Source organism: Drosophila erecta, unplaced genomic scaffold, assembly GCF_003286155.1.
Source record: "Drosophila erecta strain 14021-0224.00,06,07 unplaced genomic scaffold, DereRS2 tig00000092-arrow-pilon, whole genome shotgun sequence".
NCBI lineage: Eukaryota > Metazoa > Arthropoda > Insecta > Diptera > Drosophilidae > Drosophila > Drosophila erecta.
In genome coordinates this window covers 12,508,544-12,521,123 of record NW_020825207.1, presented here as the reverse complement: position 1 = coordinate 12,521,123, position 12,580 = coordinate 12,508,544, and the positions used below count along the sequence as shown (strand labels likewise).

At 43.8% G+C, this 12,580-nt stretch overlaps 1 protein-coding gene across 3 annotated transcripts; it reads right to left on the bottom strand.

Annotated features, from left to right (window-relative positions):
• Nucleotides 1-8,055: 8,055 nt before the first annotated feature.
• LOC6547595 (dehydrogenase/reductase SDR family member on chromosome X) lies at nucleotides 8,056-12,400 on the bottom strand. 3 transcript variants are annotated; one of them, XM_026980202.1, is made up of 5 exons: nucleotides 12,149-12,400; nucleotides 9,968-10,187; nucleotides 9,797-9,904; nucleotides 8,627-9,008; nucleotides 8,056-8,570 (listed from the first exon to the last, which is right to left on the bottom strand). In XM_026980202.1, exons 2-5 carry the CDS (start codon nucleotides 10,149-10,151, stop codon nucleotides 8,174-8,176), a joined length of 1,071 nt encoding a protein of 356 aa, XP_026836003.1. In that variant the 5' UTR covers nucleotides 10,152-10,187; nucleotides 12,149-12,400; the 3' UTR covers nucleotides 8,056-8,173. The 3 variants fall into 3 exon arrangements, with proteins under 3 accessions (XP_026836003.1, XP_001974894.2, XP_026836004.1); XM_001974858.3 differs by lacking the exon at nucleotides 12,149-12,400 and adding an exon at nucleotides 11,737-12,082; XM_026980203.1 differs by lacking the exon at nucleotides 12,149-12,400 and adding an exon at nucleotides 10,461-10,540.
• Between the last annotated feature and the right edge of the window lie 180 nt (nucleotides 12,401-12,580).

Here is a 12,580-nt window from a genome sequence, read left to right as displayed (position 1 = left end):
AGACAATAAGCAAACATGCTTACTATTCTCGCACGTTGCCATATCGATAAGCACTTTGATCCAACTTCCGCCTTCCCAGCGAACTCTGTGAGATCCGCGACGAAAGGTTGGGCCAACTATATCTCTACCATCTACATCTGAGTATCTGTATCTATATCTATCCGTGACACTGAACCTCGGCGGCCTCATCCTTAGCTCGCAGCATTGACTTTGAAACTCTGACACGCTGGAACGAGCCGGCAAATTTGATTTCGCTTGTAATTCATCTCAATTGAACCCTAAGTTTGGGTAGCACAGTGGTGTCAGACATCGTAAGCAACAGGATTGGGAGTCATATAGTGGTCTGTATGCAGTATAGACGAATAATTAGTATGTTTGCTCCACTGTGGCTTTTGGCCATTTAACAATTAAAAACCAACAGCGAAAACAATAACAAGCCCCTACAAGACACCGAAAACCTTACCAAAGAGCATCTTGAGTTGTGGAATTTTTCAAGCTACAAGCTGACCAAGAAGACAAAGACCATAGTAATGGTATGGTAGTAATGGTAACACTTTCAGTTTCAGCCAGTGCGGTGCTAATGATTGTGCAAGCTGACGATGGTTCAGTGGGTCGGTAGTCCAGGTCGGGTCAGATCCCCCACAGATCCCCAGCTGGCCCACCTGAACTCGGACTTTTGCCGGCGCAGAACACGTCTGGTTATGGGCTATTATCTCTGGCTGCTGGGAAATTGTGGGAGCCTCCAACTCGGCGCATAATTCCTGTCATTTGCATTGGAACTGGAACTGCTGGCCACAGCAGAGACTCTCAATTGGCATGTGAATGACGAGGCTGTCATTACCACGAATGCAATTCGCCGAAAGCGGAGATCCGTCTTTGTGTGGGGGAGTCGATCGATCATTATCACCATTATCCGAACGCTTCTCGGTTGTCGATCTTCAGCTGCTCGTAGCAAATGTCAAGGCACATCCTTTCTTCTTTTGCATGTCGCTTTCAGAATGCTGAACAATCTACCCCCAAACAATTATTAATAAGTTGCCCCACAATAAGTGCTTTGCCGCTCAAAAACCGAGCGAACGCCGCGAGGTTTGTTTTGGGTAATACAAAGAGCGGCTTACACAGGTGGTAGAAGGTGAAATCAGTAATAAAATAAACTTTTTGTATTTACATTGCATTCAGTTTGTGTGAAATTATAAAATATATATATAGATATATACCCTTCCCTTATAACGATATATGGCTTTTTGTAGAGCGAAAAGCAATTGCGAATCAATTTGGAGTCGAATAGAGCGCCTTTGGAGATCACCCTCATCATTGAAGCAATTGTCTTGCCGAAAATTAATTGCTTGGCCCCAAAAGTTGAAAGATATCCGATGGATTCTCTAGGCCGCGATTAGTTGTGGTCCTAATTTTCGGACATTATGGGGTTAGCAAGTTGCAAAAGGTGCAGAAAATCAGCGATAAGAGCTGACCACCTTGAGGGATTCAGGCTGAAATGAAAACGAAGCGCAGTCAGCCAAAAGATACTAGATACGAGTCTCTTGAGCAACCAAAACTGGGCTTAACAATTGCACTTATAACGGACAAGCGATGGTCATAATTAAAATTAAATGGCCATAGGTTCCTTTGGCATTTCCTATTGGTGGTTATAGAGCTTATCTGTGCAATTGATTCGCCATCGAATTCAATAAACTCTGACAAAATGATGCCACATTTTGGGGCATAAATCAAACGCACTGCTGCAGCAGCCGCGAATTCGCTTCCTTGATTCCGTACCATACCTACCTACAATGTATGTATCTGTGCTTTTGAGAGTGGGTGACGAGGATGAACCGCAAACGGGATGTTTTGCAACGCATCTGCTGCAGCTCGGCTCACGAATTTCGGAATTTATGATTTTCTACTGATGTAATAATAATCATGCACAGCCCCAGACGACAGGTGAAAAATTGTTACAATTTGATGGCTCTGCCAGTCGCAACAACGTGATGCGGCACCGCAGCAAACTGCTGCAGTTGCAGGTTGCTGTGGCCCACCATCTTCATGGTGGCTCGCTTTTTATGGGCCTTCAAATCGCTTCTTTATTGCTGAGACCGCCGCTGTCGCTGCTACAGATTTCAAATTTTTAGAATGGGAAGTTCGCTGGGCTAATTAGATATGCACGTATTGGCTGGCACATTATTTATTGCACATTGCAGATTTTTCGGTGGAGCTCTGTGTGCCTGGGTACTTGGAAAAGTTGGAAAACTAAAAATGGTCGACTAAGCCAAGAGAGAAGACACGAAATCGTCTCAGAAATGTAACAACATTGAAAAGGGGGGATTTGTAGTTGTGGCATTTAAATTAGTTGTATGCAAGTGTATAAGTTAAATATTTTTATAGTGCTTGTGTTTTAAATTTTGTTTATGTCCAATGGAATTGCTTGGAATTGCCTTCTGGATAATGCCATTATTGCTTTCAATAATGCCAATGCTATCAACACCAATGGGAGTGATGGCAATTCCTATAACACTTCAATGATATATTGTCAGTTTGAAATGTAATAGTTATAAATTAAATCTCTCAGATGAGTGTTATGTGTTTCCCCCATTATCCAACACCTCTGGCTATAGGCAGTTGTGAACTTCTAAGGCAATTCGAGATACAAAATGTGAAGGTCAGACTGCAAAATGCTCCCCTTTTTTCAGTCTTCAGCAGGCACTCGAAGAGCGCTAAGAGACATTCAATCATTCTTTCGACCTTGTCGCCTTGACGTTGAAACCCTAAACTTGTTGGCTTCTGTGTGAAAATGGCAGTTAAACAAATAGCGATCGGTGTTTGGCGTTGAGTCAGTCAATCAGTCAGTGTGCTCGCAAATGAGATAGATTACAATGGGTTCTCGGCCGAAATGGTTCTATGGGTCTTGGGCCTCTGAGCCCCCATCAACCGACCCAGACAAACAGGCAAACACACAATGAGTACGAGTATATTGTAAGAATGCCAAATGTGAACCGAATTGCTGGCGGCTGTTGTCTGGGTCGCCGCTTCTGCTCAAGTGGCATGCCACCAGAAATACTGAAGATTAAAGACAAAAACCAAAACCATACGTGTAGACTGACTTGAAAGCACCCATCTATCTATGTATCTATCTATCTATTAAAGTTAGCGCCAATGCAATTTCGGGCTTCATCTTCGACTAGTAATCAAAAGTCGGGGACTCTCCACTTTACATTGCTGCAACACGCAAAACAAAAATAGTCAAAAATCGAGGAAAAATCGTGGAAAAAATCACAAAAATGAGACGCCAAAGCAGATTAATTATGAAGCCGAGTCTGAGCCAGAGTTTTGAGTCTGAGCTCGGCCGACAGCCAGAAGGAAGCTTAGGAAGCAATCTTGGCTCAGTTTTGAGGCAGGTGAATGTGTTGAATGCCACCAGGCACATGGCAGCGTCTATTTTTGTTGAGTGTTTGACATATGATTTTTGCTAAATGAAAAATCTTTCGAGTCTTCGACTTGCAGTTGGCAGAATTTTCGTAATGGTTTTTTGGACTATTGCGAAAAATCTTTTATTTGCCGGTTAGTCGGTTCTTTCACAACCCATTCGGCTTGGCTGAGCTCTCCAACCTCATATCCAATCCTCATACCAATCCCCACCTGCCCGTGCAGATCTTTTTGCTTGGCAATAACAGGCTGACAAGAAATCAATGAGCATAAATAAGATTAGAGCGGAATCGTCGGCCTCCTAATACTGGGCACTAAATAGCATTTTAATTGGCACCTACGGTGGCAACAATGGCTCGGATTAGGCGGCCCAATTGCCTGGTGCTGCACCAGGAGTCATCCGCCGGATCAGGCTGGCCCACCATTGGCACATCGCATAATTGTGGCCATGATGCTGCAAAACCAAACCACCTGAACAAGAGGAACCAATTGGGAAATCGGCAAGGCATCTGCATCTGCTTCCAGCAAATTTGTATGCCCTTCAAGAGATTTGCGAAAATTCTATTCATGGCTAATACATATCATAGCAAAAAGTATTTTTGTTATGGTCATAAACGTGTAGCCTCCAAGCAAGCCCACTTAAACGAAATGTTTTCCTTTGCAGAAACAATAACACGTTAACAATTACAGCAGTGGATTCAATTAGGTGAGCCTAAACTGGTGTTGCATAAGTGGCAGCTACTTAATTAAAGTATTCAAATAAGTTCGAACGGCTGCTGCTGGTGGGAGCCGCTGAAAAGGGCCTGTACTCACTTTCTAACTCGCATTTTGCTCTCAATACTCGAGTACGGGTATTTTCGAAGCTGCGTAATCGCGGCCCCAAACAGAAACCAGACCCCATCCCACCCCAAAACCCAAACCGAACACCCAGGCAAAAAAAAAAGACGAAACCAAAGCCAAAAACCAATCCAATTCAATTCCAATCCCAAATCCACTCGCGCTCATGTGTCTTCTTTGTTGTTGGCTGTTGGAAATTTCTGTGGCTGTGTTGCCACAAGAGTTCGACATGTGAAGTATCATAAACATTCACTTTTATCTACGAAATGCAGCGACGAATGGAGCGTCGTCACCCAATTTCCTGCTGCTACTTGATACAGTTTTTTAACGTGGACAAGGTCGTTGGAGAGCCGCCTGTCATTCAGTCCTAACACACATTTTTTGTCGGCCCATTTGTTTGTTGCGGTTTATGCAATAGGCAAACATCACAACAATGGATAAGGGTAATTGATGCCACGCTGGTAAGTCAGTCAGTGAGTTAGTGGCTCCTTAATTCCTGTCAATATGTCATCGCCCCACAAACTCTCATTTTCCGCCAGGGAAACGAATGCCCTCCCAACACAAAGTCCGATATACCTCGAGCGGTGTAAATACTTACGATTAATTGCACTTGAGCCCAGTAACTCAATGGTCTCGATGGCAAATTTCTTTGCTGCTGAGAGTCTTTGGCCTTTATGGCCAATACAATACCACAATAATGGAGCGTTAAATGGGTTAGCAACGCCACCATCATTATCGGACATAGACCACATCAAAGTGGCGCCAAAGGGCATTGAAAATAATGCGAATATCCCCATATACTTATTGTTTTTTTCTCACAAGCCGCCTTTTTGGCAGGGCCAAATTATTCAAGTGCTTCCAAAAATAATCCCAAAAGTTTGTATCGTTTTGTAAACGGCGGGGGAAGTGGAAAAGGTGTCAGTATGCAAATTGGCAAGGGTCGAATTGATCGATCACCTCTCAAAGTAATTATGCATAATAATCTAGCGAAATAAGCGAATCAAAGCGGCGAAAATAATATGGTAGCCGGCCACGGGGCGTATACGTGATGCGAAAATAAAGCAGGGGTAATTGCTGTGGTAATATTAGAAGTCTGCTATTTATAGATACCAATTATTTTTGGGCCGAATTAGGCTGCAAATAGGGTCTATTACCTTATATGATTATAATTTATGAAATTTTAGCATATAATTGGACCTAATCCTATTATTTGTTTTTATTAATACGCATTCTGATGATATTGCAATGAATTTTAAATGTGTTTAGCCAAGATTCATTCCACAAAATTCTAATAATGCAACATTTTCAATTATCTGCGGAAAACTCGCGAAACATCTGATATAGTTCTTCGGTATAGGATCTCTTTGCCATAATCACATAAAAAGACCATAAAACACCGAGTATCTGTAAAGCATTCTTAAGATCTTAACTTTAAACAGTGCGTTGGTCGGATCTTTATTATTCACTTTTCACTTTGGGCCAAGTTGAGCGCGTTCATATAATTATCTTAGTCAAATTCATCATCCAGTAATTCGCATTCGTATGCACAGCTGGAGTTCTCGGCCGCAGTAACATTCCCCAGCGGATCTTCAGATGGATGCCATGGATCTCGAGCCATTAATTGTGCAGAGAGTTTCCTAATATCGCACTGGTCATCTGCTTGACCAACCCCAAGTCGCTCTCCCACTTAATGTGGTTTTTATTTAAATGTGCTGCTGAACAAAAGAAGCAACAGCAGCAGCAGCAGCAACAGCAGCAATTTTGTTGCACTCAACTGGCGGCGAATTCTAGCTACAATTTGCTGCTCCAATTAAATTCGCAACTACGAACTCGGAGGCTTCTTCTGGTTGCGGCCAAGTGTCAGTACATTAATCATGAGGTGATTTATGGCGCCCACGCCATCGACGCATGTGCTCACGTTTTTCTCGCCGCCAGCAGCAACATCAGCGCGTGTGGGCAGCCCACAGCCACCCACCCACTCCCACCGCCACCACCAGCACCACCACCAGCACCTCCCCCTTCGATTCCCTCGAACAACACCTGCCCCACCGCATCCACATGCATTGTTATGCTCCGTCAGCCGTTTTAGAAGCGTGTGGCAACTAAACGATGTGGCAAGAGTCGACCAAATTGCTGCTGTGGGCGTAGGAGCTGCAACATCGGTAACAGCAGCCACTGCAGCAGCATCAGTAGCATCCCCTTCCGAAAACTTCCTCGACCAGGTGTCAAAAGGCAGCCATAACTAAGGCGAGGAATACAGAATCCACAATCCCCAGTCCAAATGACTATTGGTGCCAGGCGATCCGATGAGTTTATTAAGCTCGCACTTAAAACAAAAATGTTCGTTAATCCGTGAATTCACTTTTTAATTGACTCAGCACCAGAATAATGGTCTATACTTGGGAAAAATAACCACATACGGATCCATTTCAACCTGTCATCATCAAACCACTAGGTACTCGTATTTTCTTTCGGTGCAGCAGCTGCCGGCGGATCGTTTGAGCTTGTCAGGTGAGGCACGTTGAGTGTTTTAATTACAGCCGGTGCACTGCGGACTGCGAGATCGGTTGCATCCGCATAAGCCGGCAACTGTGGCCAGGTTTATTTGATTTACGCGTGGTCATTAGCCATTGCCAAGTGGCTAAGAAGTCTTGGTCGCGCAGTGCGCCTGTCGACAAATGTCAAAAGGTTAATTGGATTGTGGCAGCCGTAGCCGGAGATGCCACCGAAATTGAATTGAAAACTGAATCCGAAGCCGGACCCAGCCAAGAATCTTGTTGAAAGGGGAATGCCAGAGTGGCTGGCCAACCAGAAATGGTCAATAGGTGCTCGACTAAGTGGAATAAATTACAAAAAAAACTGTCTGATTAAAATGGCCTTACTATGGCATAATCATAAATTGTTTTTAGCACAAAATGCAATTATAATTTTAAGTAGAGGGCATCTAATTGGCAAAAATGGATCATTGTCTAAGAATAATCCTGAGAATTGGAAAACTTTCATATTTCTCCGATTATCTTATCCTTACTCCGAAATCCAATCAAGGGGCTAATGCTCCCCTGGCATGCAACCGATGAAAAGAGCCGCAGAAGATGAGTTCATTTGGTGCTCCAATCCGCAGCGAAGACAGCCTGGGAATCTGGGCCGTCTTCGTCCACTGGGGCTTTGATTGATGACACCGCCCACCGCATCGGCAGCTTCACACATTGAGTTATCGCCGGGTCTATCTCTTCATATAGCGATAGAGTCTTTTTTGGATATGCATTAAATATGAGATTGTTTTTTTCTGCCATCATGTCGTTCGCTTTTAAGCGTTCAGTTCGCTTAAGTGACAGCCCAGCCGAGTTGTAGTTGCTTCGCAGTTGTTTTCGAGATGATACACCTACCTACCTGCCCACCTACCTGGGTTCCTCGCCTCCGTCCCGCTCTCCTAGATGCCCCATATTCCTGTGCCCGTAACTGAAGTCGATTAAAATTCCTCCAAAATGTTGGATGTTAATCGCTCATTGTTTGAGGAGGCGCACAAAATTAAATTGTTTGCTTTTTCGAAAATTTGACATACAACAGATATGTTGTAGTTGTTGCTGCTGTTGTTGTTTTTGTTCTTGTCACCTTTCAAGCTGCCGCCGCCAACAGCTGAGTGCATTTTCAAAAATGTTTCTTGCAGCTCTTTTAATTGCATTCCCTACCTCCCCCCACGATGGCAATCAAGCGAAGACAAGTTAATTAAAACCTGGCACAGCAATTCGACTAGATTAGCATCAGTAGATCCCTGGACCCACAGATCACCAGCTGCAGTTCTATATAAAAATGTTTTTATACAAAAGAAATCGATTTACAAAAAAGCTGACGGTATCTAGAAAAGTACGTTGCACCAGTTGGAGGAATGTGAGATAGACTGAGTGTGGGGTTTCATTTAGAGTTCGCCATTTCCGTACTGCTGGATCTTCAGCAGGTCGCAGGAGAACTGGAAGAGCTTCTCGCACTTGGCCGGCTTCTTGGCGTCCGGATGGAATGGCCCCTTTCCGCCGTTGGAGAGGTAAGTGCCACCCTGACCCTCGATGGAGGGATCGATGGCCGCGAAGACCACCGTGCGGGATCCCCGTTCCGGGGTCTTGAAAAACAGCTTCTTGAAGATGGGCACCGATGTGGTGGCCGAGTGCTCGAACAGATCCGTGTCCACAATGCCCGGATGCACCACATTGACCTGCACGTGCGACTTTTCCGCATCTAGCACTGTCTGCAAATGGCGGGTGAACAAGATCTGAGCAAGCTTCGACTGGCTGTAGGCGGTTCCAGGGTAGTAGTGTTCCCTAGAAAGAGTAAACCTTGTAAGTATTGAACTACGGCATAAATTACTCAAACGAACGTTCCGTTGATGTCCTTGTAGTTGATGCGCCCAATGAGATTCACGCAGGAGCTGACGTTCACAATCCTGGCGTTCTTTCCCTCCTTGCCCGCCGCCCTCAACTGGGGCAGGAGCAGGTGGGTGAGCAGAAAGTGGCCCAGGAAGTTGGTGGCAAAGTGCGACTCATAGCCATCAGCGGTAAGTTTCAAGGGCGCAAACATGATGCCAGCATTGTTTAGCAACAAGTCCACTTTTGAATACCGCTCCTTGATGAGCTGGGCAAAGGCCTTTACGGAACTCAGATCCCCAACGTCCAGTTGCTCGCAGATGAGCTTGCCCTTGGTAGCTTTTAAGTCCACTATGGATGCAACCGCGGCCTCGGCACTTTTGGGATCTCGAACGCCTGCAATAAATACATCAATTAAAGTGAGTAACTTTTATGTAGCGGTTTTTAGGAATTGAATTTCTGCATCAGTCTGAGTTACAAAAACCCTAGTTAAATTTATAAATATCCCTTAAAATGTTTATGCAAAAAGCAGTGAATGCTATTTTCTTATCTACACTATTTTACACAATCATACACAAGCAACAGCGACATCTGGCGCCTGTATATAGTACTTCATGTTTAGTTTTTACACGTGTCAATTTACATATGTATAATGTAGAAAATAACAGTTCTCTGTTAAATGATAAAACTGCTTAACATGAACGATTACATTAAAATATATAACAAAAAATAACACGATTTTCATTATTTTTTAGAAGCGTAAAATGATGTAGATGTTTGCCAAGTGCTAAGTATTAAAGTACATAATGGGAAATTATGTTTTCTTTTCAAAAGCGTAAGACGTGAACAAACAAATTCTTTTCGTAACTCTGACCCTTTTCAATGAAATTTAGAATTCTTTTCTCTGACCAGTCAATGAACTCTTATCGCTCGTCTTCCCCGAAAATCGAGACTTCTACGAGACTTGGTTAGGTAATGAAATCAGGCGAATGGGTCACGAATTCTGGATCGCATTGACAAGGGTGGGAATGGATCTGCATTTCGACGATCGGTGATTCGGTATTCGACTTTAGCTTGCCGAGCACGTGCACTGCAGCATGATTAAATGCTTGTGGAATTTATAAGCAGATCGCCGACTTCTGGATAGGGCTGAACAAAGTTGGTCGTCGGATTGGTCAACTCACCCATGACGACAGTCATGTCGCAGGCCAGCAGCTTCTCCACGATCCGCAGTCCGATGCCGCGATTGCCTCCGGTGATGACAGCAATGCGATCCGGTTGTTTATAAAGTGCTTAATGGATAATGGCGACAATTAGCGATCGTGGGATAAGCATCGGCTACCGAAATTACATACCCACTCGATCCCGTGCCTTATACTGGGCATCGTGGACGAGACCGACGATTCCGATGTACTGATACCGAAACTCAGTCTTCCACTCGAACCAGGACTTCGGGAACTCCTTGGTGGTCTTCGAGAAGAGGAACGCGCACAGCAGCAGGCCGACGAAGAAAATCCAAAACAAAGCTCCCAACATCATGCGCTCTTATCGATCCGCCGTCGTCTCTCCGGAACTCTGCAAAGGGAATACGGGTATTAATAAGCAACCGGGTCTTGTGCAGTGCAAAGTGCGCCGGCTGATAACGAAAGCCGATACTGGACTGGTTCGTCACAACCATTAGCCGGCAACATTATCAATATTGGCGGCCAAATTCGCCTCGAGTGCACTTTGCGAAACTCTTGAACTGAGTCAGCAAGATTTCACGCTCCAAGTGCCAGCGGGTACATCTGTTGGCCATATTCGTTGGGGATTCTAGGTGTGCTTACATATACATATATGTATACTTGCCAGAGATTGATTCGTCTCACGACTTAGCTGTGAATAGTCAAGCTTCCACAATTATCATGCCTTTATATTATCATGTTGGCCCAACAGTGGAGGGAAAAACACAACTCAGTTATAGGAATCAACTAACCACTGAAACAATGAATTTAATTTAAATGCTCGAACTGTTAGTGGAATGATCTTTGCTGTCAATTAAAAAGGCTTTTACAAAGCGCTCTTACTACTTACTCATTCTGATTCGACATAATAAGACAACATTTTGAGTACTGATTCGACAATTATGTGCAAAACCTCAGAATTTAAAACGGGAATCTCAAATTTATGGGTAGAAAAAAACCTATTAATAAACCTTTTAATTTTATTTATTAGTTAGTGTGTACCGAAATCGACTTGACCCCATTGGCCGTCGAACAGCCTGAGTTGTTGCCCCTTCCCCTGAGTTTCGTCGTGTTTGCCCAGCAATTTCGAGCGTTCGCTAGCCGGGCTTATAAAGCTAATGCGACTGTTTGACCACCGATATTTGCAATGCATCCACCTGCACTTTGAACGTTGCACTCGAATACTACTTTCTGACCGGGCGGGGGAGCAATTAAATTAATTAGACGGTAGATAGTCGGGCGAGATTATTAGGAGACAGCGGGAGAACTGGCCAAGGTGTGCTCGTAAAATGCAAATTAAAAACCCAAACAGCGGCGGAATGAAAGTTGAAGAACCGAGCTTAGAGCCAAAGCCAATAAACGGGGCCAAAATAGTGAATTTGGGGCCAGAGCTGAAAATGACTGAGGCGCTAAACAGCAACAACTGGGGTCGGTTTCTTCGGGCTCTTCTTGAGGAGAAGCGCGGAAATATTGTACGGGCGACCTAGCAAAGAACACTGAGAAAAACTCTTTGGCATTGGTGTTAAATATAAAAATAACATAAAAGTGTGTGGCAGCTTTAAGGACTTTTAAGCGAATGCGTTTTCTGGGTTGTACGTGTTTTAGAAAATTAAGTAATTCAATTGAATTATTCTTTTGTTCGAATATACTGCTGATTAGAAAAGGCAGTGCGCTTTCCATGGACTTCTCATCTTTCACCGAGTGTGGTCAGATTTTTTCTGCGTGTACGCATGACACCACGAACGTGCTGCCAAGAGTTTCGACTTCCGTCAACAAAACGCAAAAGCTTAGCAGTTTTACCGTGGTTGCTGTCGTAGCCGCGGTCGTTTTTAATTTGGCTGCATATGGTTAACTTTCTTTTTCTATTGTTGTTGCCCTTGCAGAGGGTTTTTCGAATTTACCTTCAAGTTGGCTGTCGCAGGCGAAAATGCACCTGTGCCTCGATTTCTATGCTAATATTGACACCCTTTTTCAATTAAAGGCTGTGGCGGAGCTTCCTCGTCGCTGGGTTTTCTATCACTTTTTCGAATAAGATCAATCGCTGGCGTTCGAAAACCGGTTTTTCCAGCGGGCCCTTATATTTGCCACAACCGCTTCGCGAGAAATTCAAAAGCGAACTGAACGTTAGCTTTTAATTGCGCGCCTTTCCGCCAAGAACTTGATCAACTATTGTTGTTGTTTTGTTTCGGCTTGTTGCCGTTGGTCAACAGGTGAATTTTACCCACTTGCCGGCTGATGGCGCAGCAAAACAGCTGATTTTGTACAATAAGTTGGTTATGCAACGACTGGGCGGGGTGGACGGTGTGTTTTTACCTTTGCGTGCACTCACAAAATCGCTGATTTGAAACTATTTAATTGTTATAACTGCAGACGAGCGAAAAATCAAGTTGGATATACATCGATGGCACCAGGGCTGCACTTTCTGTGTTTCAATATCGATTCATTCTGTGAGTATCGATATTTGTCGTCAAATACACTTCGTTCACTTTAATTTGACTTTATTGATTGGTTGTTCGTAAAGAACTAAATGTTTTCAAGCAAATGTGTTAAATAAGAATTTCACAGACGCGGATAGCGAAGGCAAAAAATACCAAAAAATGGCACTAAGCTTAGTAACATTACATGGCCATTAACATTTTGTGTTAATACACTGTTGTCAAACTTATCGATAGCAATGCCATGAAAAATCGAAATTTAAATTTAAAGCCATTAAAGTTAAATTGAAATATGTCATTATGCGAGTCA

Excerpts from the sequence above, each read along its gene's own strand:
- LOC6547595 (XM_026980202.1), bottom strand. The coding sequence starts at position 10,151 with ATGATGTTGGGAGCTTTGTTTTGGATTTTCTTCGTCGGCCTGCTGCTG. Across the intron at positions 9,905-9,967 it reads TAAGGCACGGGATCGAGTGG|CACTTTATAAACAACCGGAT; the intron begins GTATGTAATTTC and ends TTATCCATTAAG. Across the intron at positions 9,009-9,796 it reads CGACATGACTGTCGTCATGG|GCGTTCGAGATCCCAAAAGT; the intron begins GTGAGTTGACCA and ends TATTTATTGCAG.